The sequence below is a fragment of the Sciurus carolinensis genome, chromosome 11, assembly GCF_902686445.1.
Source record: "Sciurus carolinensis chromosome 11, mSciCar1.2, whole genome shotgun sequence".
NCBI lineage: Eukaryota > Metazoa > Chordata > Mammalia > Rodentia > Sciuridae > Sciurus > Sciurus carolinensis.
In genome coordinates, this window is record NC_062223.1 from 75,656,699 (window position 1) to 75,683,800 (window position 27,102).

General features: G+C 34.6%; 1 protein-coding gene across 2 annotated transcripts in view; it reads right to left on the minus strand.

Moving 5' to 3' along the window:
- Fchsd2 (FCH and double SH3 domains 2) overlaps positions 1–27,102 on the minus strand; it is a 244,730-nt gene that overhangs the window by 64,234 nt on the left and 153,394 nt on the right. For both annotated transcript variants that reach the window (XM_047517161.1, XM_047517162.1), the window contains exons 9-10: positions 12,393–12,515; positions 648–743 (exon numbers count right to left, since the gene is read on the minus strand). In XM_047517161.1, coding sequence (XP_047373117.1) covers positions 648–743; positions 12,393–12,515 — 219 coding nt within the window. The remainder of the gene's footprint in view (positions 1–647; positions 744–12,392; positions 12,516–27,102) is intronic.

Here is a 27,102-nt window from a genome sequence, read left to right on the forward strand (position 1 = left end):
AGAATGCCAATATTACTTCTCATTTTGTAGAAGCTAAATTTCATTATTTTATGTCAACAAATTATTTTCATTGATTTAAAAATTCAAATAATGGCAAACATTCCTCTTAAATTTAAGAAAAATGTATAATTAATGTCTGTTCTCTAAAAGTTGCCAATTTGGACTTTATGTTAATACCTTAACATTCTAAAATCTTAAAGCAATTATCAAAGGCCTATAAATTTTTATAAAGTCAACTAAAATATCTCTATGCCCATATATATTGTTCCATTATTAATTCTACTCTGGTTAAAATTTAACCATTGGGTTCTTTGAGAGGTACAACACAAAAGAATTTCCTGTACAGAGAGTATAACGTACATCTGAATACATTTGTTCAATAATTTTAATTCTTCTCTTAGTTTTCAGATTTTCATTACTTTGTCTCAAAACTTCATTTCACTTAGTAGAAAGTTGTTAGTGTAAAGACACTCAGTGTGTTCCTCACATGTTGGAAAGAAGAAATGTCATGGTTTCTCTACATCTTCACAGTGTTGTTATAAAATTAATGAGAAACACTCAGCTTTTGTCTATTCCCAAGGATGATAGCTATTTAAGCACAAATATAACCAAACAACAAATGATAAGAGAATCTGAATTCCCCTTACAGTATCACTGTCACAGGGCTGGAACTGGAAGGGTTGAGGTTTGTGAAATACAGCATTCTCTTGTAAAAACAGCTGAAGATTATAGTCCCGTACCACCTAGAGAGAAAATAAGATATCTTTAAGTCTTCAATAAGGTTAAAATGTCCAGTAATTACATTCTAAAGTCTAAGACTTACTCGGCTGGTGTTTATACAAATAAGAAATCATCCAAAATTACGTGAGCAAAAGGAAATGATAATGTTATGCATCCTTTATGCATTTTTTAAAGATTAGAGTTATTACTTATGTGTCCTAGTTTCTCAAGAATTTAAATTTGGAAAGTACTAGTTTAGAAACTAGCCCAGATTTAGAGACTAAACAATATGCACTATTTTAAGACAGCAACTTGACACAAAAAGCTAACCTGTGTAATGGGCATGTATGTGTGTGAACAGGGAGGGAGCACACTGGTTTCTTAGTTTCTCCCAGCTCTGAAGTTTTATGGGCTCTCAGAAGTCTGTTTAACAGACTGCCATTTACTAGGAAATTGCCAGATAATTCTATCTACAGCACAAAATAGTACTGTTAGAAAATTTCTTGGCAACTTTTCCCAGTAGATTGCATTCTAATTATGATCTTAAAATACACTCAGAAACCCTGTGCCTAATAGAAGAAAAAGTAGGCCCAAATCTCCACCATGTCAGCTTATGAACTGACTTCCTTAACAAGACTCCTAAAATGCAAGAAGTAAAATCAAGAATAAATAAATGGAATGGATTCAAACTAAAAAGCTTCTTCACAGCAAATGAAACAATAATGTGGAAAGAGCTTACAGAATGGGAAAAAAATCTTTAACACATGCACCTCAGATAAAGCATTAATCTCCAGGATATGTAAAGAACTCAAAAAACTTAACACCAAAAAACCAAATATCCCAGTCAATAAATGGGCCAAGGAACCGAACAGATACTTCACAGAAGATATATAGTCGATCAACAAATATATGAAAAAAATTTCAATATCTCTAGCAATTAGAGAAATGCAAATTAAAACTACAATATTCCACCTTCCTCCAGTAAGAATGGTAATCATCAAGAATACAAGTGACGATAAGTGCTGGCAAGGATGTGGGGGGAAAGGTACACTCATACATTGCTGGTGGGACTGTAAATTGGTGCAACCACTCTGGAAAGCAGTATGGAGATTCCTAACTTGGAATGGAACCACCCTTTGACCCAGTCATCCCACTCCTTGGTTTATACCCAAAGGACTTAAAATCAGCATACTACTGTGATGCAGTCATTTCATTGTTTACAGCAGCTCAATTCACAATAGTAAACTATGGAATTAATCTAGATGCCCTTCAACAGATGAATGGATAAATAAACTGTGGTATGGGCTGGGGTTGTGGCTCAGTGATAGAGCACTCACCTAGCATGTGTGAGGCACTGGGTTCAATTTTCAATACCACATTAAAAAAATAAATAAAATAAAGATATTGTGTCCATCTACAGCTAAAAATATTTTAAAAAGAAACTGGTGTATATATCCAATGGAATATTATTCAGCCTTAAACAAGAATGAAATTATGGCATTTGCCAGGAAATGGATGGAACTGGAGAATATCATACCAAGTGAAATAAGCCAATCCCAAAGAATCAAAGGCTGAATATTTTCTCTGATGTATAGATGCTAATTCACAATAAGGTGGGGGAGAAGAGAGGTATTCTGGACTAGACAAAGGGAAGTGAAGGGAGAGGAGGGGGCATGGGGGTAGGAATGATAGCGGAATGAATCAGACATTATTACCCTATGTGCATATGATTACATAACCTGTGTAACTCTACATCATGTACAACCAGAAGAATGAGAAGTTATACTCCATTTAAGTATGATGTGTCAGAATGCATTGTCATGTATAACTAAAACAAAAAAATATACTGAGAAGACAGACTGAAAAGGAATATACACAGAAGAATTGATACACATAGAACAGCAAAATAAACAACACAGAAAGATGGTCTCTGAAAATGAATTTGCTGTATTATGTGCCCCAGGAAAGAGTGGAAATAAGTAACATTTGATTATGCAGAAAGCCAAGTTGTATTTTTCTGCATTGGTTACCCTTTACTCATCTTTCATATGCAATACATTACAGCTCATTAGCAGCTCTGCCTGAGGATGGGCAGAAGAAAAAAAGTTCAAAGCAGCTCTGTAGTTTTACCTTGGAAATCCAAGGAAAGGAGAAAGTAGGAGTTATGTTTTGCATTATATTTACCAGCGTAAACCCAGTTTGCTACTGCTTGCCTCCTTCTCACTCAATCATCCATTTATAGACAGGGCTTACCAGGTCCAATGTTAAGTGTAGGGGTGACAGGGGAATCCACAGATGAATATAATGGCAAACAAGGTTAGTATCGTCCAGTAATTTAGAATGTGGAAACCAGGAGAACCAAATAGGTTACACAGTTCAAATACACTATGGAAGTACACAGAGGGTACAGGGAGAGCAAAAAGGGTGATACTGAATCCTGACTGGAGAGATGAAATCCGGTGAGGAGTGCTGGGAGGATCTGGATTCTAATTTTAAGCTAGAATAACTGAAAGCTAATAACCTAGCCTTCAGAGCCTCACTTGTCACTAAAAAAAAAAGTTGGGAAGACCACCCTTCTAGATGCCAAACAAATCCTCAAGCACTACAATGGGTAGGGCGGGGGCAGGCTGGAGGGATCAATTCTTACAAATTTTAAACTTTTTGTTACAGAAAATTTCAAACACATATAAAAGTGGAGACAACAGAATAATGTATCCCCATGTACTCATGACCCAGTTTTCAAAAACATCCCCCCATGGCCAATTTTGTTTCATCTATAAACCCATCTACTTCTTCTGCTAATTATGTTGAAGTAAGTCCCAGACATATCATCTCATCTATAAATATTTCAATAAAGCAAAGAGGTCTTAAGAAAACACATTCAGTTCAAAATTTACAAGACTAACAAAACAACAAATTAGCATTCAAATTTTCCTATTCTTTAAAAGTTTTTCAAATTAGAATCCAAATGAAGTCCCCAGAGTGCAAATGAATGCTGCTTATAATGTGGAAATTGGGAGAACTAAATAAGTTACATAGCTAAAGCATGCTATGGAAGTACGCAGAGGGTACAGGGGCAGCAAAGAGGGTGATACTGAATCCAGACTGAAGAGGTGAGATGGGAGTGAGGAGTGGTGGGAGATCTGTTCAGGGAAGGCTGATGTTGCTTAAGATGATGTTCTTTTTATATACTGTAAGTTTCTTCCTCCTTTTTTCTCTCTTGCAATAAATTCAATTGTTGAAGAAGCCCATGTTTTTGTTCTGTTGAGTTTCCCATTCTGAATTTTGTTGACTGCAGCCTGGGAACGTTATACTTCCTGTTTTTCCTTAAATTGGCAGTCTGAATCTAGAGGCTTAATTAGATTCAGGTTTGTGTTTGTTTTGGTCTCCTTTGTTTTTATTTGTTTTGGCAAGGTGGGTTTTACTTTCATGAGAAGATTTGCCTCTGACTTGTCTCTTTTTATGATACTAATATTTACAGTGGGCTGAAGGTAGCCCCCGCAAAAGATAGGCCTGTGTCTTAATCCCTGAAATCTATGGATGTTATCGCATTTTGAAAGTGTTTGGTCAGATGTAATTAAGGATTTTGAGATAAGAGCATGTTGGATTACCTAGTTGGGCCCTAAATTCCATGATAAGACATAAGAAGATACCACAGACAAAAGGACAAGATAGTGTGACCATGGACACAGAGAGCAAAGTGATGCGGCCACATCACCAAGTGCAGCAAGCCCTCAGACACCCAAAGAGGAAGCTAGAAAATCAACACTGGTACACACCATAAAGCTTAGATTTCACCAATTATATCCGCTCTCCTTTGGGTATGTTCATTTATATGGTTCTATGCAATTCAGTCACATGTAGCTTCATATAACCACAACCATAGTCAAGATGCTAAACTGAACCACCACCACAAGACTCCCTTATGCCCAAATATCTTCAAATTGGGTTTTCCAATTTGTAGCATATGAGTTTGTTAATCCATAGTCTTTCTAAGATTTGTTCTTGTCTATATTTATTTTTGACAAGTTAAATGGAATCTCATGATGGTTTTAACTTATATTTCCTTGATTATTAACAAGGGAAAGCATCTGTATTAGGTAGTTAGGGCTGCCATAACAAAGTACAACAAACTGGGGAGCTCAAATATCAGATATTGATTTCTTCAGAGGTCAAGAGGAAAGAAGTTCAAGATCAAAGTGTTGGTAGGGTTGGTTTCTACTGAGGGCCAGTCTTAATGGCTTAGAGCTAACCATCTTCTTCTGGTATCTTCACATGGTCTCTCTGTGCCTGTTTAATGTCCTATTACTCAACTTCTTATAAGGATATTGTGATACTGGATTAGGACCCATCCATATGATCTTATTTTATTTTAATTATATCTTTAAAGGTCTATCTACAAATATGGTCAAACTACAAGGTACTAGGGGTTAAGACATCAATGTGTGAAATTTTGGAGGGACACAATTCAGCCAATAACAATAGCTTCTTGAATTTTTTTTATCCTGTAAAATGCATGTTGTTTGTTTTATTAGCAGTTCATTCCTTTTTATGGGCAAAGAATATTCTACTGCATGGATATACCAAGCCATATTTTACTTATTCAATAATTAACTGATAAACATTTGAGTTGTTTCCACTATTTGGCTATTAAAAATAATGCTATTGTGAATAATCACATAAAATTTTTTGTTTTAATGCCTGTTTTCAATATTCTTAATGGCATTTCTAGGAGTGGAAGTTGAGTCATATGAGAACTACATGTTTAACTTTTTTGTGTGTGTGGTCCTAGGGATTGAACGTAGGGTTACTCTACCACTGAGTTCCATCCCCAGCCCTTTTTTATTTTTATTTTAAGAAAGGGTCTCCCTAAGTTATCCAGGCTGGTCTCAAACTTGTAATCCTCTTACCTCAGCCTCCTAAGTAACTGTAACTAGGATTACAAGTGTGCTACCATGGTGTGTTCTCCTTCCTGAGACACTACCAAACTGTTTTCCACAGTGCCTACACCATTAGATTCCCACCAACAATGTATGAGGGTTCTAATTTTTCCATATCCTTAATACTTATTTTTTTTAATTATTATTAAAGCCATTCTAGTGGATAGAAAATAATATTTCACTATGGTTTTAATCTGAGTGTCCTTAATGACCAATGATGGCTGAACATTTTTTCATGTGCTTGTTGCCTGTACAACTTCTCTGAGGAAATGTCTATTCAGGTCTTTTGTCCATTTAAAAAAATTGTCTTTTTGTTGTTGAGTTGTAAGAGTCCTTAATATATTCTGTACATAAAATCCTTACCAAAAACTTATCAGATGTGTAAAATATTTCTCCAACCTTTGTCTTTTTTTTTTTTACATTCCTGATAGTATCCTTTGATGTGTTAGTTTTCAATTTGATAAGTCCAATTATCTGCTTTTTTCTTTCCTTTTTTTAAAAAACTTTTAATTCTTTTAAAATGTATTTTTTAGTTGTTGATGACTTTTATTTAATTAAATTATTTATATGTGGTGCTGAGAATCAAACCCAGTGCCTCACACATGCTAGGCAAGCACTTTACCACTGAGCTACAACTCCAGACATCTTTTTTTTCTTCTTCTTTTTTTAAATGTTATTTATTTAGTGGTGTTGGGGATCAAACTCAGGGCCTTGCACATGCTATGCAAGTGCTCCATCACTGAGTCACACTCATAGCCCTATTTTTTCTTTCATTACCAAGCTTTTGATGTCAAATCTAAGAATACACTACTAAATCAAAGTAATAAAGACTTACTTGTATATTTTCTCCTATAGTTAAATCACTGATCCACTTTGAGTTGATTTTTATGCAGCAGGGGTTTGACTTAATTCAACTCCATTCTTTCGCATATGGTTATCCACTTGTCCCAGAACCTTTTGCTGAAGATACTATTCTTTTTTTATTAAACAGTCATAACATCCTTGTTGATAATCAGTTGTCCACAGATATGGATGTTTATTTCTAGAATCTCAATTTTATTTCATTAGCCTATTGTTCATCTCTATGCCTGTATTCACTCTCTATTTGTAGTAAGTTTTGAAATTTGGAAGTATGAGGCCTCCAACTATTTTTCCTTTTCAGTGTTGCTTTGGTTATTACAAGTTCCTTACAGTTCCATATAAATCTGAGGAATGCCTTTTCCATTTCTGCAAAAGAGGTCACTGGAATTTGGATAGGGATTGCATTAAACCTGCAGATCATTTTGGAAAATATTAAAAATTAGCAATATGAAAGCTTCAAATCCATACATATTTATTATAATCCAATTATTTACATCTTCTTTCTGCAATGTTTTACATTTTTCAGTCTTTAATGTCTTTGATTGAAAGTTTTTCCTCTGTATTTTATTCTTTGGATACTATTGTAGCTAGAATTGTTTTCTTAATTTTTTTTTTTGGAAAATAATTATCAGTAATACAGTGTAGAAACACAACTGGTTATTGTGTTTGATCTCATACCTGCAACTTTGCTGAATTATTTTATTAGCTCTAGTAATATTTACATGAATTATAGAGTTTTCTATATATAATCATGTCATCTGCAAGCAGAAGTCATTATAATTCTTCTTTTTCTTTTCCTTACCTAACTGCCCCAGCTAGGACGTTTAGTACAAAGGAGGATAGCATGAGTGAAAGAAGGCATCCTCAGCTTGTTCCTGATTTTAGGGTGGAGATCCTTTCAGTCTTTTATCATTGAGTGTGATATTAACTGTAGGTTTTTCACAAAAATTATCATGGTGTGGAAGTTCCCTTCTATTCCTAATTTGTTGAGTTTTTCAACCCACTAAAGGGGGTGGAATTTTGTTAAATTTTTTTTTCTGTGTCTACTGAAGTGATCACATGATTTTCACTTTATTTTTACAATTTACTTTTTTGATTTGTCTTCAAGGTATTAAGATTGGTAATACTAGACTATTTAATTTTCAAAGAAATACAGAATAACACTCTTGTTTTATGAATTGTTCAAAGAGTTATATTGTTCATCAGTAGGAGTTTCCTTATGTAGACAGAAAGCAAGCACACATAAACTATTAGGCCAGCAGAGGTAGTTTTGGAGTTATGATCCCAGAGAAAATAATCTATGACAACATCTGCTTCAGTTACATATACAAAGCATTTCATAAAATATTAAGGAGAAAAGCAAGCCTCGTAAATAATTAAAATTTAATAAAAGCTCCTAGAGCCAGCTGTTTCCATTAGGGGATGAAAGATACAGAGAGCACCTTAACATTTATAGTGTTATGTCAGTATGAATTACCCCCAAAATATCTTTGGAAATATGTTACATTTTAGACGTGTTGGAATAGATTTTTACTCCAGAAGAGAGTAATAATGGTGTACAATAAAAAACCTAAAGAATTTCAAACTTCCCAGTGGGTTATCAAATCACTTCATTGCCTTCAGCTGTTTGACAAGAACTGTGTAACAAGTTCTTTATAACAGAAAAGGACAAGGCATAAAACTTGTAGGTGTGAGCTTTTCTCACTTGGAACGAAAGACAGCCTCTCCCGGACACATCATTCTTATTAAATTTTTATTCCTACCACTTTCACTCTAAATGTAAGAGCTCCTCATTAATTCCTCATGCCTGGGAAGCAAAACACCACATTAGTGAAAGCAGAAAATGAAAGTTTATCTCTTTATGTATCCAAACTAATTCATAAATTCTTAATTCATTTTGAATTAAAGTAACATAAACTACAGAGATAATATAGCATAGTATAACACAGTAGAAAAGTTAAAGCACTATGTGCATGTCACTCTGGGCAAGTCACGTAAACTTCCCGAGTCTTTGTTCCTCTCCATAAAATGAGCATGTTAATACCAATCTCAAGGGATTCACAGTATAAGATGTGCTAAAAAAAAAAAAAAAAAAAATCCTAGGAAATTAGGTGTGTGTACAATATTAATTATAACTATATGTTTTCTAAACATAACAGCACGGTATGCAATCTAACTTTTTCTTGGAAAAAGAAATTTCAAAGACGTTTAAGAGGATAGAATAAAAAATATGAATATAAATAGCATGAATTTTTTTCCAATAAAATTTGAAATGAAAAATGTCAGATGCACTCAACATGAACTGTAAAATTCACTTCTATAATTCATGGGTTAATGTAGAAATAACAATTAAGTCCTACATATCATGGAGGAAGAAATTTTTTAGCCTTAAATGGGTTTGTGTGAAAACAGAAAGACTGAAAATAAAGGTCCTAAATGGAAAAATAAGCTTGAGAAAGAACAAGAACATAAACTTTAAAAATGCCCAAAGAAATAATGTAGATAAAGGCAAAACTTACAGAAACAGAAACAGCATTGAGAAGCAGAACAAAAGCAGGCTCTGGCAAAGATGAATAAAAGACTGGGGGCTGGGGAGATAGCTCAGCTGGTAGAGTGCTTGCCTTGCAAGCACAAGGCCCTGAGTTCGATCCCCAGTACCGCAAAAAAAAAAAAATCAGCTCAAAATAAGAAAGCACAGGCAATCAACCTATCGAGAGAGGTGAAAGTCCTCTACAATGAAACTACAGAACACTAAAGAAAGAATTGAAGAAGACCTTAGAAGATGGAAAGATCTCTCATGCTCTTGGATAGGCAGAATTAATTGTCAAATGGCCATATTACCAAAAGTGTTATATGGATTTAAAGTAATTCCTATTAAAATCCCAATGACATTCTTTATAGAACTAGAAAAAATAATCATGAAATCATTTGGAAAAATAAGAGACCCAGAATAGCCAAAGCAATCCTTAGGAAAAGGGTGAAGCAGGAGGCATCACAATACCAGACCTTAAACAATACTATAGAACTACAGTAACAAAAATGGCATGGCACCAAAATAGACCGGCAGACCAATAGGTCAGAATAGAAGACACAGAGAAAACCCACATAAATACAGTTATCTCATACTAGACAAAGGCACCATAAACATACATTGAAGAAAAGATAGCCTAGTCAACAAATGGTGCTGGGAAAAGTGAAAATTTATACATAGCAAAATAAAATTAAACCTCTCTCACCCTACACAAAAATCAACTCAAAGTGGATCAATGACTTAGGCACTAGAAAAGAGACCCTGTGCCTAACAGAAGGAAAAGTAGGACCAAATCTCCACCATGTTAGCTTAGGAACTGACTTCCTTAACCAGACTCCTAAAGCACAAGAAGTAAAATCAATAATCAATAAATGGGATGGTATCAAACTAAAAAGCTTCTTCACAGCAAAGGAAACAATAATGTGGAGTCTACAGAATGGGGAAAAAATCTTTACCATACACATCTCAGACAGATCACTGATCTCTGGGATATATAAAAGAACCCCCAAAATATTAACACCAGGGCTGAGTTTGTGGCTTAGTGGTAGAGCGCTTGCCTAGCATGTGTGAGGCACTGGGTTCGATCCTCAGCACCACATAAAAATAAAAGTCCATCAACAACAAATAAAAAAAAAAAAAAAACTTACCACCAACCCCCCCCCCCCGCAATAACCCAATCAATAAGTGGGCAAAGGAACTGAACAGGCACTTCACAGAAGAAGAAATATGGATGGTCAGCAAATATATGGAAAAAAAGTTCAGCATCTCTATCAATTAGAGAAATGCAAATTAAAACTACATTTACATTCCAACTCACTCCAGTCAGAATGGCAATCATCAAGAATACAAGTAGCAATGAATGTTGGCAAGGATGTTGGTTAAAAGGTACACTCATAGACTACAAATTGGTGCAACCACTCTGGAAAGCAGTATGGAGATTCCTCAGAAAACTTGCAATGGAACAACCACATGAGCAAGTTATCCCACTCCTCTGCATATAACCAAAGGACTTCAAATCAGCATACTACAATGATGCAGCCATATTGATACTTATAGCAGCTCAATTCACAATAGCTAAGCTATGGAACCAATCTAGGTGCTCTTCAACAGATGAATGGATAAAGAAAATATGGTACATATACACAATGGAATATTACTCAGCCATAGAGAAGAATGAAATTATGGCATTTGCTGGTAAATGGATGACTGGAGAATATGGTGCTAAGTGAAATAAGCCAATCCCAAAAAACCAAAGACCGAATGTTCTTTCAGATATGTGGATGCTAACACACTATAAGGTGGGAGAGAGGGAAGAACAGAAGCTCACTGGATTAGACAAAGGGGAATGAAGGGAAGGGAGGAAGAATGAGAACAGGAAAGACAGAATTTATCAGATATAACTTTCCTATGTTCATATATAAGTATACGACCAGTGTAACTCCACACCATGTACAATTACAAGAATGGGAAGTTATACTACATGTATGTAAATACGCCCAAACACATTCTACTGTCATCTATAACTAAAAAGAACAACAACAAAAAAAGCTGCTTCTTTCCCCCACCCTGCCCCCACAGCTTTACATATGCTAGGCAAGCATTCTACCACTGAGCTATATCCCCAGCCTCGCCAAGATGCTTTTAAAGATTTTTTTTTCAACATTCTCTTGTGAAAATTTAAATACACATACAGTAAGAAGAATCAGAATAATGAATGAACACTTAGTTACCATTATAATTATGCAATTAATATTTTACTTCATTTTCTTTCATACACTTATCTATCCATCCACCCTTCTTTTTACACATGAATCCCTTTTATCTTGTATTGGATTCTGGGGTTAAAAATACAGAAAAATAGACATATGACAAGACCTAAAGTACCAGGCTAGTAATATTTATATTTCCCTATCAATTCTGCATTTTTAATGTTTTTCTAATTAAAACTCTGGTACACTGAAAAGAATATATACATAAGGAGTTTGTGTCCCTTTTCTTTCCTGTCTTTGGACAATGTCATACAAAGATGAATACCCTGATTCCTTTCCAAACAGCTTCTAAGGTAGTCAGTTCCCACTTCCCCTGCCCCCCCCAAAAAAAAGAGAGAGAATTGAACTAGATCTTTAAAGCAGCAGCTACAAAGCACACATATTTTATAAATGTATGCATTCAGCCAGAAAAACATGTACTATGTATTTCATTTATCAGGTAGAATATAACATTTACTAATCACAAGAACAATTGATTTATATTCCAAAAGAATAGTTTCACTACAAAAAATTGTAATCTATCAGATCCTGAAGAAAAGAAATTACATATATTTTTTTCTACACCATTGGGACATGTGAGCAAAGTTGACAGACTGATATTTTTAAATGAAAAGACTACTGTTGAAGAATGACATCATACAGAAGGTTTATCAAAAACCAAAATATTGTAGTATTCATTTTTAAATCAATTATCAAATGCTACTTTTCCCTTTCGGCCTCTTTCTTTGCATTGACACATGACTTTGTTCCCTTAAATAACTTAGTTGAGCGCATCAAAATTCATTTGAGTGTAAGATAAAACTCTAAACCTTTCTTCTCAAAGGCAACACATGGCAATGAACTAATATCCTGAGCTACCTTGTTTCATCACCTCCTTCTGCGTCCTTGGTTGTGTACCAGCCTCATCCACAGGGAGAACAGAACATCCTCCGCTTTGCTGGAAGGATGCTGTCTGCAGACATTTGTCCTTTAAAGCATTCTTCTAGTATCATTGGTATCTTGTTTTGTTTGTAGCAAAACATTTTGGATCTAAAATGGTTAACACCATTCACTGCACTGAAGGTACCTTACCTTGCTGGAGTTCTCTAACAAAAACTGAAATGTGTTCTGCACAGTTTGGCATGTTTCTAGCTCAGTCCGGCTGAAGGCTATTAAATAATCCTTAAGGTGATCATACACATTGCCATCAAGAGCCTAGAACAGAGAAGCAAACAAAAGCAAAACAATTATGATACAGTTGACACTTATTACCTCTATGTCTACAAGAAAATTATGAATGTTCAGTTTAAAATCTATTAATAATAAATGGACAAAATATATAAACTTATGTAAGAATAATATAAACATTACCACTTGAGAAATACTGTATCTCTCTAATAATAAAAAACAACTACAAAGGTAAAATCCAGGGGCTGGATCCATGGATCAGTGGGAGAGTGCTTTCCTAGCACATGTGAGGCATTGGGTTTGATCCTCAGCACCATGTAAAATAAACAAATAAATAAATAAAATAAAGGTATTGTGTCCATCTACAACCTAAAAAAAAATATTAAAAAAAAAAAGGTAAAATCCAACACTGCTAAAACTGAAAGGGAAATAGAACACGACATGGAGGCAAAAATGTCTGGTTCCTGATCTTTGCTCATTTGCTTATTACAGTTTCTGTAGACACTGTGTGGTCGTGGAGGTATAGACATTCATACAATAATAAAAAGAAAGGATGCAGGCACAACCCTTGGAATAGATTACATAATAAAAAAAAATCTCCATTTTTCCTTATCCATTATTGGTTAGAATTATAAAATTTACTAAAGAAGGGTCAGATAAAAAAATATACTTACTAAAGAAGGGTCAGACAGAAATATTTTTTTAAAATGACTCAGATTCTGTTTTGTTTTCTATCTCTATGCCTAATCTGGACATTTCACATAATGAAATCATATAATATGTGGACTGGCTCCTGTTACTTTGCATATGTTTCAAGGCCAATCAAGTAGTAATATTTCATTCCTGTTTACAACTAAACAATACTCCACTGTATGGATATACTGCTTTGTTTATTAATTTCATCAGTTGATAAAAATTTGTTTCCTTTGTACTATTAGGAATAATGCTGCTAAGAACATTCATGTATGAGTTTTTGTTTGAACACCTGTGTGAAGATTGAGCATACAAGGGAAAACATTCTTGTCATCCATATCTAAAACAGAGCCCAGAGGTCATGGGAAACACTCAGGTTTCTAATGACTGTTCCAGGAACTTCACTGGCAGGTTCACTGAGCAAAACAGCCTCCTTTATCGTTTAAGTTCATATTTTTTTCTTCTTAGAAAAGGTGACAGAACTGCCACCTTCAATCTCAAACCAGCTTAATGTAGTGACTACTGGTACTCACCAATCAGAGTTCACCAGCTCCCTCAAGCACACAAAGTACCAATGAACTTACTTTCATAATGACTCACCTCGATTCCTCTGTCCCAACAAAATCATTAACCTTCGTTTGTTTTGGGGACATTCCAAAGGCCATCCTGACCTGTGTACAGGTATCCTGGACTTTAATCCTAATTTTTTTATTACTCCTAAATAAACCTTTTTTGTTTTGGAGATTTATCTTTCCATTTAACTTTCACACCATTTCTCCCAGGAATATATCTATGAATGGAATTGCTGGGTTATGGTAGAGGTAATCCTACGTTTGACTTTTTGAGGAACTGTTGAACAAATTTCACAATGGCTTCACTTGCCTACCAAGCCAAGAAGGTTCCCATTTCTCCACATTCTTGCCAACACTTGTTATTTTCTGGTTTTGGTATTTTGTTTTTTTTAAATTATAAAAGCCATTCTAGTGGTTGGGAAATGGTATCCCCACCATGGCTTTGGTCTGTATTTCTCTAATGATCAATGACTTGCTTATTGGCCATTTATATGTCTTTTGGAGAAATATCTATTCAATTCCTTGAATCATTTTTTAATTGGGTTGTCTTTTTGATGTTGAATTTTAAGCATTCTTTACTTATTCTAGATTCTAGTATCTTGCAAGATACATAATTTTCAAATATATTCTCCCATTCTGTGAGCTGTCTTTTCACTTTTTTTATTGGTGTCTTTGATAAATGAAAGCTTTAAATTTTGAAACAGTCTTACTAGTTACTTTCTTTTTCTACATGTGTTTGATGTTACATATAAAATACTCAACAGAGATATTAAATTCCATTAGTATTTTTTGTTTGGCTATTACATTAAACTTTTTCTTGTAAAACTGATTTCTAAAAAGTTCTGTCCCCAAGTAGTAAAAAATATTCATCTTTAGAAGTGCTTACACCACTAGATGGCACCATCGAGCACTTTAAATACAAACAGCACAGATAACTTTGATACAATTTCATCATTTTATGTAAAATGACCAGAAACTGCAGGTGTTAAGTCAGAATAAAATTCCTGCCTTAGGACATGCTTTTATAAAATTTTAAAAAAATAGGAACATATAATTTCTGACAAAGATTTTGGCTTAGAAATGCTTGTGGTACGTGGTGACAACTCTGCAGGAAACCACTGAAATACTTTTTTTTTTTTTTTTTTTTTTACATACAGCATTATGAGCTCTAAAAAAAGGTGACATGCATTTTAAGGTGACCCAAACACACACACACACACACACACACACACACACACACACACACAGAGTTCCTGTGATCGCACTACTGAGTAACAACTGTGCCTAGACCCTATGCTAGCTGTATGGGTCTGAGTGATAGGAAACTGGAAGGTTTAAAAAAAAAAAAAAAAAAAATCAAAGTTTTGTTTGTTTGTTTTTGCAGTGCTTAGCGATCAAACCAGGACTTCATACTTTCCAAAGTCATACTCTACTACTGAGCTTAATCCCCCAAGCCCCCAAAGTCCTTTTGTTACTTCTCATCTGTACCATTGCAACAATTTCTCCTATGGCCCTGCACACAGCTGTCCTCACCATCCCACTTGCACACTACAAGCTGGAGGATGTTTTGAAACTACATATTTTATTTGATTGTGTATCACATTTAGGATACGTTTTCTAAAAATTCTTTATCATTGGACTGTATAATTTGGACTTGGTTTATCTCTTGCTTCCTCACTTATTACTCTCCAATTCCTTTCCTTGTTACACTTCTGTACAACACATATCTTTTGGTTCCACCAAAGCTCCTCCTTTGCCTCTGAGCTTCCACACAAGATTTCTTCTGCCTTGATTGCCCTCAGCCATTCCTTTCTGGCTCACTCTTACTCATCCTGAAGAGCTTCATTTGATTATTATCTTCTCTGAATATCTTTCTTTTCTTTCTGCTTCATAGCATATAACCTCATGCTTCTAATATTTGGTATCTTTTCTTGGGATCTCCATGGAAGAGCTCATGCCTGTCATCACTGCATATTCTGTGCTAAGTATGGAGTCTGCATACTGGTAGTGCTCAACAAATATCTGTTCAACAAATAACACATGGATCGAAAAAGAATGCACCCACACTGAACCCCATTACCAAAAATCATGCCTAGTGATGTTATAAAGCATTAGCAAAATTTTGAAAAAGAACATAAATATATGATTTCACAAAATTTTACCTAATGCAATGTTTCCAAAACTTTTTAGTAGTAGCATCTGCTGTGGAATCCCATAGCATAATACATGACTCTGCACGCTTCCTTCCTTCCAGCAACAGATTCTGCTTCCCTGACCACAGGGGTGAGCAACTCAGGCCAAGGTGATATGCAAGGCAGAACTTCAAACCCCTGCTCTCTGCCCCCAGTTACAGGGCAAAGGTGGATACCTGATTTAAATTAGAACACATTGGTATAGAAGCCACAACACGAGTCCAAATATCCTATCTTTCTCACCACATGGCTATTCTCATCTCATAGATATTTATTTATATTTGCACAGGAGAAAATTAACCAACTCATAAGGAAAAGCTTGTGATGAGAAATCTGGCAGTGAAGATGGGAAGAGGACTAGAGAGAGGGATGGGGGGTGACCTGGGATATGGTAGTTCCCAAAGCAAGCTCTACCTGTCTCTTCTGTGATTTGGTTATAATAGCCAATGCATTCCATTTTAAAGTTACTTTGCATCTTTGTTACCTGCAATCAAAGACTCCTCACTGAGGGGGAATGAATGACAAATGCAACTTATATCGGTCATATCTAAATTGTGTTTTGGTTGTATTAAAAGGAAAAAAGAACCAAAACCCTTGATTCACATAGATAATTAATTGCAAAATAAATTTAATAATTTGCCTTTCTATATACCTTCATTTAAGCAGATCTAATATCTTAAAGCAACAATTTTTATTTGAGATGAATAAAATACAATCCAAAAACTGCATCGATTCTTATAAATTTGAAGTAAGAACTACTTAAAGTTTGTGCTAAGTGTAAAAGAATCACAACTATAAAAATTTGATAAGGACATGCATGGTAACGATGCATCTGAGTCTTGTATAGCAGTTAGACATTTAAGACATAAGAATGCTCTCAAAGTACAGTTATTCCAATTTCAAATAAACAGATGTGCACAAACTTTAGTTCAAGAGACCTGTGTGAAGTCATAAAATTTCTTAATAGTACACTAGAATATATGGTCAGGAATGGTAGAAGAAGCATTCTTTCAAGGTTTATACAAATATTGAATTAAACTGTCAATATCAGTTCCTTAGTTGTTTCTAAAATGAACAATTTGGTAGGTAACTTATCCAAATGTACAGTTAAAAAAAGTCAGGTTGGGTGCAGTGGCGCATACCAGTAATCTCACTGACTTAGGAGGCTAAGGCAGGAGGATCACAAGGTCAAAGTCAGCCTCAGCAACTTACCAAGGCCCTCAGCAACTTGGTAAACCCTTATTTCAAAATAAATAAATAAATAAATAAATGAATGAATAAATAAATAAATAAATAAAATAAAACAAAAACAATAAAAATTAAATAAAAAAAGGACCAGAGATATGGTTTAATTTTTAAGTGCCCCTCAGTTCAATCCCTGGTACAAAATAAACAACAACAACACAAAAAAAACACAAACTTGTAACTATCTGATATAAATTCCTGAGAGAATCCTGTAATATTTAGACTGAGAAACAATGGCGCCTGTAAGCAGCAATATATTTTAAAGGGTCAATAGTGTTTTTGAAAAACAAAACAAAACACCTGAATTTGAATGCCTTAAACCAGTCATGCTCTTTTCAGTTAAGTGTAGACCAAATGTGACCCATACACATTAACTCTGCCCTCAACTCATTCTATCTGCTTGATTCCTAAAATCAGTTTAGAACCAGAACCCATAACAGTAAATACTCAAAATAGTAAGAATAATTGGAGATAGTCAAAAGACAAAATGAGAAACTTAGAATTCTATGATATTCCACTGAACATTTAAATTTACAGTAAAGTATAAATTCCCTGGAACTTATTTGAAGAGAAAATTATGATGAGTTAGGAATTACAAGAAATATTTTTCTAAGCATTTGATGCAATTTCCCCTAATGTGAGAACTTTAAACAGTGGCCTCCTTATTTTCAATTCAGGAAGGTCACAGAGTCTTTAGTCAGCATTATGCTGAAATCTCTTGAATTTCCTTAATGCAGCATAGAAAAACAAACTCTTCTTTTCTGAGAGCCATGAGCATTTCTAAAATAGTCTTTGGTAAAAGTCAAGGAAATAAATATCAAGATGATAAATGTGAGCTGTCTTAAAATTAAATCAAGAAATTCTACAGTCCTCCTTTGCTGATGTTGGAAGCTGATGATTGCCTGTATGCTTTTGTTATCTTTCTCAGATGATCCCAAGCTGTACCTGCAGAGAAAGTAGCTTTTTACAGATTTAAAAAAAAAAAAAAATCAAAGCAAGTACTGGTCTGCTTTGCATTACTGTAAATATCTGAACATGTGACTGAATTTGTAAAATTAAAACCGCATCATCTAATTTTATACTTGATTGATTGGTTTTAAAGCTCTGAGCTACTTTGAGTTCTGTGAAAGAGGAAGGAAATAGGAAAGTTTCTGTCTGTAACTTACAAAATCTATTTTTTGGGCTAGATAACCTCATTATACTTGCCTTTAAGTTCACGGACTCTTTTGCCAGTCAGCTCAATTTGTTATCAGACACATTCCAGTGTATTTTATTTCAGTTATTGTACTTTTGTATGTGAGTGTGTGGTGCTGGGAATCAAACCCAGGGCCTTATATATGCTAGGCAAGCACTACCACTGAACTGCATTTCCATCCCAGTGATTGTGTTTTTTTAACTTCAGAATTTCTATTTGGTTCCCTTTTTAAATTTCTATCTCTATTGACATTTTATATGTGGTGAGATTCATTTTCATAATTTCCTTTAGTTCTTTAGTCATGGTTTCTTTTAGTTCTTTGGTTATAATAAAAATAGATGCTTTTAAATCTTTGCCTAATAAATCCCTCAGGGACAGTTTCTGTTGACTCTTTCTTATCCTCCATATGGGACATACATCCTGTTTCTCTATTATCTCATACTTTTTAAGTTAAAACTAAACATTAAAATAGCAGATTTCTGCTCACCAACGCACCACCCCAGCAGAAAAGAAATGCACTTCCTCAGCAGTGGTCCAGATGACCCATGGGTAGTGAAGATATGTGCACAGATGTGCAGCTGGGAGCAAACAGACCTGGAGGGCTCAAAGACCTTACACAGAGAAACAGTTCAGGTCTTTAGGTGTCTAAACCAGAGAAACGTAAAGATAAGACAGTAGATAGAACTGATGCAAATAGACATAATTGGAATTGACATTCCAATTTAGTCATAGAATTTTCTCATATTCATCTTTTAGCTGTATTATTTAAATGGAATCCTTTGCACATATTTTTGACAATGGAGTAATGAAACTCCAAAAAGTATTCAGCATGAAGAATATCAAGTCTTATTCAGGAGGTAATATCACTGATGTTGATCTGAATGTTCTTTACATTGAAAAAAAAATTTTTTTTTTCCCTTCAATCACTTTGCCACTTGATTCATTGACTCTATCCAGCAGTAGCAAACTGAACTTTGTGGGGTTACAATTGCTACTTATTATTTTTTTTAATTTTTTTTCTTTTTTTGTATTGTAAACAAATGGGATATATGTTGTTTCTCTGTTTGTACATGGAGTAAAGGCATACCATTGTGTAATCATAAATTTACATAGGGCAATGTTGTTGATTCATTCTGTTATTTTTTCCCTTCTCCCACCCTCCCACCCCTCTATACAGTTCTTCCTTCCTCCATTCTTGCTCCCCTCCCTAACCCTAACTCTAACCCTAACACTAACCCCTCCCACCCCTCATTATGTGTCATCATCCACTTATCAGCGAGATCATTTGTCCTTTGGTTTTTTGAGATTGGCTTATCTCACTTAGCATGATATTCTCCACTTTCATCCATTTGCCTGCAAATGCCATAATTTTATCATTCTTTATGGCTGAGTAATATTCCATTGTATGTATATACCACAGTTTCTTTATCCATTCATCAATTGAAGGACATCTAGGTTGGTTCCACAATCTGGCCATTTGTGAATTGAGCAGCTATGAACATTGATGTGGCTGTATCTCTGTAGTATGCGGATCTTAAGCATTAAAAACGAGCATGCAACAGGATAATTTTAACTATACCGGATGACAAAAGAGAGGCACCTGGACAAACACTGATATTTAAGGAAGATTTTCTAGAGGAAATGATCCCTGAGTGCACTCAGTACAGGCTGAGCATCCCTAATCCAAAAACCCCAAATCCAAAATACTATGAAATCTGAAATGCTTTTAAAGCCACAATACTCAAAAATTGTGGATTTTGGGGACACTTAGACTTCAGATTAGGGATGCTCAACTGGGAAAGTCTATGCAAATATTCCCCAAATCTGAAAAACTCCAAAATCTGTAACAGTCCCAAGCATTTCACATAGAGGTTCTCAATCTGTGTCTCACTAGGCACCATGGGAAATACAAAACATAAAATATGTGAAATACTTAAAGAAAATGCAGGCTGGGCGCAATGGTACATGACTGCAACCCTGGCGGTTTTGGAAGCTAAGGCAGGAGGATTGTGAGTTCAAAGCCAGCCTCAGCAACTAGTAAGGCCCTAAACAATTCAGTGAGACCCTTCTCTACACAAAATATAAAAAAGGACTGGGGATGTGGTTCAGTGGTTGAGTGTCCCTAGGTTCATTCCCTGGTATCAAGGGGAAAAAAAAGTGGTGTCTAAGCTACTAAATAAGTAATGTAGGGTATTTTAAAATTTCAATACAGTAGTCAGAGTCTACTTTTTTGATATTTAGTCATTTAGAATATCAATCCTTTCACGTACAGAGTCTATAAAAAAGAATTTGGCTTTCCTTATTATAAACATTCACATGTCTATCTTAAAGTTAATTCAGCAAAAAAACTTCTGCTTGCTAAGCAGTATTTGAATCACAGAAAATAATTAGCTAAGGACATTTAGGAAGGAAGGTCAAGAAACACAGGATTCATTTCTCAGCAGCAATGACAGTAATTCTTCCCTTAAAAAAAATACAACTAAACATTTTATTTTTCCAATAGTAAGACTAATTGCAAATAGACTGTGTCTCTGATACTTTTTAAGGAATGGGCTTAAAATTTTAAAACAAAAAATTTGAACTTCCTTAGTTCCAAGTTTAAGGTACTTATGATTCTAACTTAATTTTTGCTTACAGGATTAAGGACATTTATTCAGATATTAAAAATTGCCAAACTGGTAAAAACCATTTCAGTTTCTCTGTTAGATTTTAATCTCTTAAAGAAATTTTGCTGACTTTTAGGAAACCTAAGAAGAAGGCTGGTGGTCCTTTCCATAAGTAAATAGTAAAGTTCCAGGGGGCTTCTCTGAGCACATCTGTGCCTGCTTACACAGCCCCTCTGGCAAGAGCCCTAGTATTGGTGTGATAGTGCAACAGCCTCAAGTAGAAAGTGTACAGATTCAAGCTGAAAAGGCATTTTAGGACTCACACAGATGATTCCCTGGGCTTTAATTTCACAAAAGCAGGAAAAATAAGTTTCAGCCCTAAGTAGGAAACAGCTTTGTCACCAATATTAGCCTTTTAAACTCATCACTATTTAAGATTCCAAATGTTGAAGTCTCAGAACAATATTTATTTATTTATGGTCCTGGGGATAGAACCCAGGGTCTCATGCATGCTAGGCAAGCACTTTAACTCTGAGTCACATCTTCAACTCCTCTCAATAATATTTAAATGGTGTTTGTGTGTGCTTATGCTTATCCCAAAATACACCACACTGTTAATACTAAAAGAACTTTTGTAAAGTATATTGATATTTCTATTGATGTGAACAGGTTTGATCAGAAACATATTGCTTATAAAATGCATGACTGATGTGACCCTACAATATGTACAATCAGAAAAATCAGAAATTATACTCCATTTATGATTTGTCAAAATGCATAAATGCATTCTACTGTCTCTAATAGAATAAAAAAAATTTTTAAATGCAGTTATACAAAATGTCATTTTATTTGCTAATAGTCACGTATCCCCTATGTCTAAAGTAGTATCTAAGAGAAGATAAGTACTTAATAATGACTTTGGATGTCAGTTTGCTTAGTATTATTACTATCTTTAGTATTCAATGATTCATTCCTTTTCCCTGCTCTCATAACTAGTTACAAAAGCTGTTTGAATAACACAAAATAAAAATGTTTAACTTATAAGTAAGCAAAAATTAACTTATATTAAAAATATTAATAGATCATGTACATTCAATTGTCATATACATACATACACTTTTTTTTAAATTTATTTTTTTATTGTAAACAAATGGGATACATGTTGCTTCTGTTTGTACATGGAGTAAAGGCATACCATTTGTGTAATCATAAATTTACATAGGGTAATGTCATACACTTCTTTTTAATCCTGGGGATTGAACCCAGCGGCACCTTACCACTAAGCTACATCCCAGTCCTTTTTGAGACAGGGTCTCCCTAAGTTATTGAGGCTGCCCTCTAAATTGTGATCCTCCTGCCTCAAGCCTCCTATGTACCTAGGATTATAGATATGCACTATAACATCTAGCTACATTTATCTAATTATAAAACAAAGTTTTGACAAGAGTGGAAGGATACACAAGTTCACATACTGCTTTTAGAAGTGTAAATTGATAGTTTTTCTGGAAGGCAGTTCATTTGTCAATATGTAAAGTATTGACCAGGGAATGTATTTTTTAAAAAGGTATCTTAAGGAAGTTGCTAAAGAGCTATACAAAGACTTGTATAAGAGAAACGTCACTACAGTTTTCTTTTTAAAGCAGAAAAGAGGGATAGGAAAATTTATGGTATATTAGTTTGATCAAATACTATACAATCATTAAAATCACACTTTTCAAGTAATGTTTAAAGGCAGGAATAGTTCACAATGTAGTTTATGAGAAGAAAGAAAAATACCTATGTAAAGAAGATGGTTCCAAATTTGAAACACATACATGAACTCTATATACAGAAAAAATAAAAAGGATGTGTCAAGGTGACAAAATGGTTTACTGTTGTGTGGTGGCATTATTTTCTGTACTTTACAAATTTTCTTTTGTTATTTTAGTAACCAAAAGAAAAATACATCTTTTTTAAAATTTAAGAAAGCCAAATAATAATTTTTTTTGCTATAAAACAGTATGCTATATGCTATGCTATTTGCATTATTTTTTTTTGCAGATATCCTAGTAAGTGAGGAAGAATAGCCAGAATGGAAGCAACTAGTAAAGTTTTATCAAACCCAAGAAAAGGTAAGGTTTAAGAAAAGGGAGTGATTAAGTACCAAATGCTGCTGTGAAGTAAAGAATAATAATTGTCAAAGGTAAGAAAGTTGTTACTACTGACACTGTGAGAACAGTTTTATTGGTACAGTGGGAGTGGTGGACTGTTAGAGAAATCACGACCAACTTCAAAAGCCTAGCCAAGAAGAAAGTGAATCAGAAGGCAGGATCTTAATACATGTCCATGTAGTCATACCTTGCAAGACACTGAGCTCAGGTACTTTTGGAGATGTGCAACCAAAATTCAAGAAACAAGCAGATCATTCTTAGCTTATAAAAAATGATTCCAGAAAACAGAAAGAGACTCCAAACTTATTTTGGGGATTTGTATGATTTTTAAACAACACAAACTAGGCAAGGGAAATCAAAGATGAATTCTACTTATAAAGTAGATATAAAAATCCAAAAGATGTAAATAAAATTGGCAAGTGTATTTAATTTAATTAATTAATTTTTGTGGTACTGGAATCGAACCCAGAGCCTCACATGTGCCAGGCAAGTGCTCTACCACTGAACTATAATCCCAGTCCCTGGAAAATGAATTTTATTTACTTATTTATTTTTTGGTACTGGGTTCCTAATCCAGAGGCACTTTACTACTAAGCCACATCCCCATCCCTTTTTTATTTATTTATTTATTTTTGAGAAAGGGTCTCACTAAGTTGCTGAGGCTGGCCTTGAACTTGTGATCCTCCTATTTCAGCCTCCCAAGTTGCTGGGATTACAGGTGTGTGCCACCATCCCCAGCTGAAAAGTGAACTTTAAAAGTACATCATGATTTAGTAGGATTTATCCCAAGAATGAAATATATTGATATATTATGAAAAATAAAAATCATGCTCTTTCTTAAAAATGCAAAACCAAAATGACTCTCCCCTAGGTTCCCAAACTCAATAAATTTAATCATAATTCATGATTATAAACCTTTTTTTTTGAAATTAGGAATAAAAAGTAATTTGTTAATCTTGATAAAGGGTAATCCCTAAAGCAAATATCATATTAAAAGCTTTCAAGTTTCTCCATTGCATCTTTATGTTGCAGGCCTGAATAAATGCAATATAGCAGGGGGAATGAGCTGTAAAGATCAATAATACGTTATTATCAACTGTTAACTATATACACAGAAAAACTGAAGAGAATTTAAAATATCCATCAGAGCTAGACAAATTCAACGAAGGCTGCATTTTAAAATAATCTACTGAGGTGGGTTTTCTGGCCTGGCAGAGTGAACAGGTTGGTACTCCCTAAAATGAAACCCTGTAAAATTGGATAAAATTGTCAAAGTCAGCCATTACAGGTTCTGGAAATCAACCAAAAGCAAATCACAAACTGAAAACTTTTGAACATTGTGTAAGAACACAGACAAACTGTGGTATTCCTGCCTAGGGTTGTTCTACATGGAAACAGTCCTATTAGAATAAAGCTGGCAAAGAACTAGCAGGTTCACTGCCAGAGGGACTGACTTGATTTGAAGCAGAGGGTGAAAGCTCATTTCCAGTGAAATGAGGAGTACACCAGAAAAGACAGTGGCTCTGCTGGACTAGGGCTGTGGTCCCAGTTGGGGTGAACATCTTACCAGCAAATTAGCTCAATTTAACACAAATCCAGGGAAATGAAAGTGCCATGTTTTCCATAAGACCCTAGCTGACAGGAAGGCCATGTGTTTCTGCAAGGGAGAAATGAGGGAACACAGCACAAAGTAAAAGCAGTAAAAATAAACTACCTAAACTTAGAATGTAGTCCTCAACTAATAAGCAGACCCACGAGTGAAAGAGGGCAAAGGCCTATTATACTGTTTGAAATGTTAAAGAACAACTTGGGACCAATCTCTGGCTGACTGCCAAGCAATGAAGCACAGGGAAAACCATGAGAATGAATACAAAGCTCAGAAATAAAAACAATAAATAAACTGAGCAAAGATACTAGTGGCTGCACACTGCAGGATAAAGAGATTCTGAAAAATTAGACTGGATAACAATGAAACAACCAACTAAACAAAAACAACCTCAGGATGGGATGGGAAATACAGATATTCTAAAATATATCTCAGCCTGGCATGGTGATGCATGCCTGTAATTCTAGCAACTTGAGAGGCTGAGGCAGAAAGATCACAAGTTTGAGGCCAGCCTCAACAACTTAGTGAGGCTCTGAGCAACTTAATGAGATCCTGTCTCAAGATAAAAACTAAAAAGGGCTGGAGATGTGGCTCAGTGGTTAAGCACCCCAGGGCTCAATCCCCAGTATCAAAATAAAAATAAAATGATCTCAAATACCCATTAAAAAAATTATGAGCTATGCCAAGAAACAAAAAAGAATTATCCATTCTCAGGGAAAAAGGAAGTCAATAAAAATTGCCTAAGTGGGCCCTGATTTTGGATTTAGCACATACTGACTTTAAAACAAGTTTACAAATATGTTCAAGGAAATTATGTTCAAGGAATTAAAGGAAAACATAACAATGACTAAACAACTAAAAAAAAACACTATAGAGATAGAAGCAATAAAGAATCACTGCAAAAAAGCAAGAAAAAGAAATTAAAGAGGGCTGGGGATATAGCTCAGTAGGTAGAGCACTTGCCTCACATGTACAAGGCCCCGGGTTCAATCCCCAGCACCACAAAAAAAAAAAAGAAATTAAAGACATACAGATTAGAAGGTAAGAAGTAAAATTATCTTTATTCTCAGATGACTGATGATACATACAAGAAAACTGTAGGGAATCCATACACACATGCAAAAAAACAAACCACTACCACAACAAAGACATTAATAATGAGCTTACTAAGATTGTAGGATACAAGATCAATACATACAAATTGGTTGTATTTCTACACCAGGCAAGGTACTGACTGAGAATGAAATCAAGAAAAATATTCCACTATTCCATTTACAATAAGCATAAATAAGCTTGGAAAGAAACAAATTTAATAAAAAAATTGCGAGATTTATACACTGAAAACCAAAAAGTTATCCTAAAAGAAAAGCTCTAAATAAATGGAGACATTTCATGTTCATGGACTGGAAGATATTGTTAAGATGGTAATTCTCTTCAAATTGACCAGGAGATTTAATGAAATTCCAATCAAAATCTCACTAGGTTCTTTTTTTTTGGTAGACGTGACACAGATGGTTTTGAATTTTCCACAGAAAAGTAAAGAACCTAAAATAGCCCAAACAATTTTGAAAAAGAACAAAGCTACAACAATGACAACAGTGCAGTAATGATGTCAGTTAATTTCAAAGGAGCCAAGGAAATTCAGAGCAGGAAGGCTTAACTTTCAACAAATAGTGCTAGGAGGATGGATATCCACATGCAAAAAATCTAACTTAAGACTCTCACCTCACTACAAACAAAAAATTAACTCAAAATCAACAACAGACCTAAATATAAGCGCTAAATATTCTAGAAACATTTCTAGAAGGAACACAGGAGAAAAGTTTTGTGACCCCAGGAAAGGGTTTTCTCAGATAAGACACCAAAAGCATGATTCCAAAAGAAAAAAGAAATTAATTAATTTGGATTATATCAAAATTAAAACTTTTGTACTTCAAAAGATACCATTTAAAAAATAAGAATCCACAGACTGGGATTCTTGCAAATTGTAAATCTGATAAAGAACTTGTACCCAGAATATATGAACTCACAGCTAAGTTAATCTATATTTAAACATGGACAAAGGGTCCAAACAGATAGTTCCCCAAAATGATATGTGAATGATCTACAACACCTGCAGGGAAGTTCAGCATTATTAATCATTAGGAGGATGCAAATTAAAACTGCAATGAGATACTACAATATGAATGGCCATTATAAAAAAGGCAGATAAGAGCAAGTGTTGGTAAGTTGAAAAACAGTTAGTTAGTTTCTCAAAAAGTTAAACATAAACTTACCTTATGACTCCACAATCCCATTTCTAAGTATCTATCCATGAGAAATGAAAACATCTGTATACATAAAGTCTTGTCCATG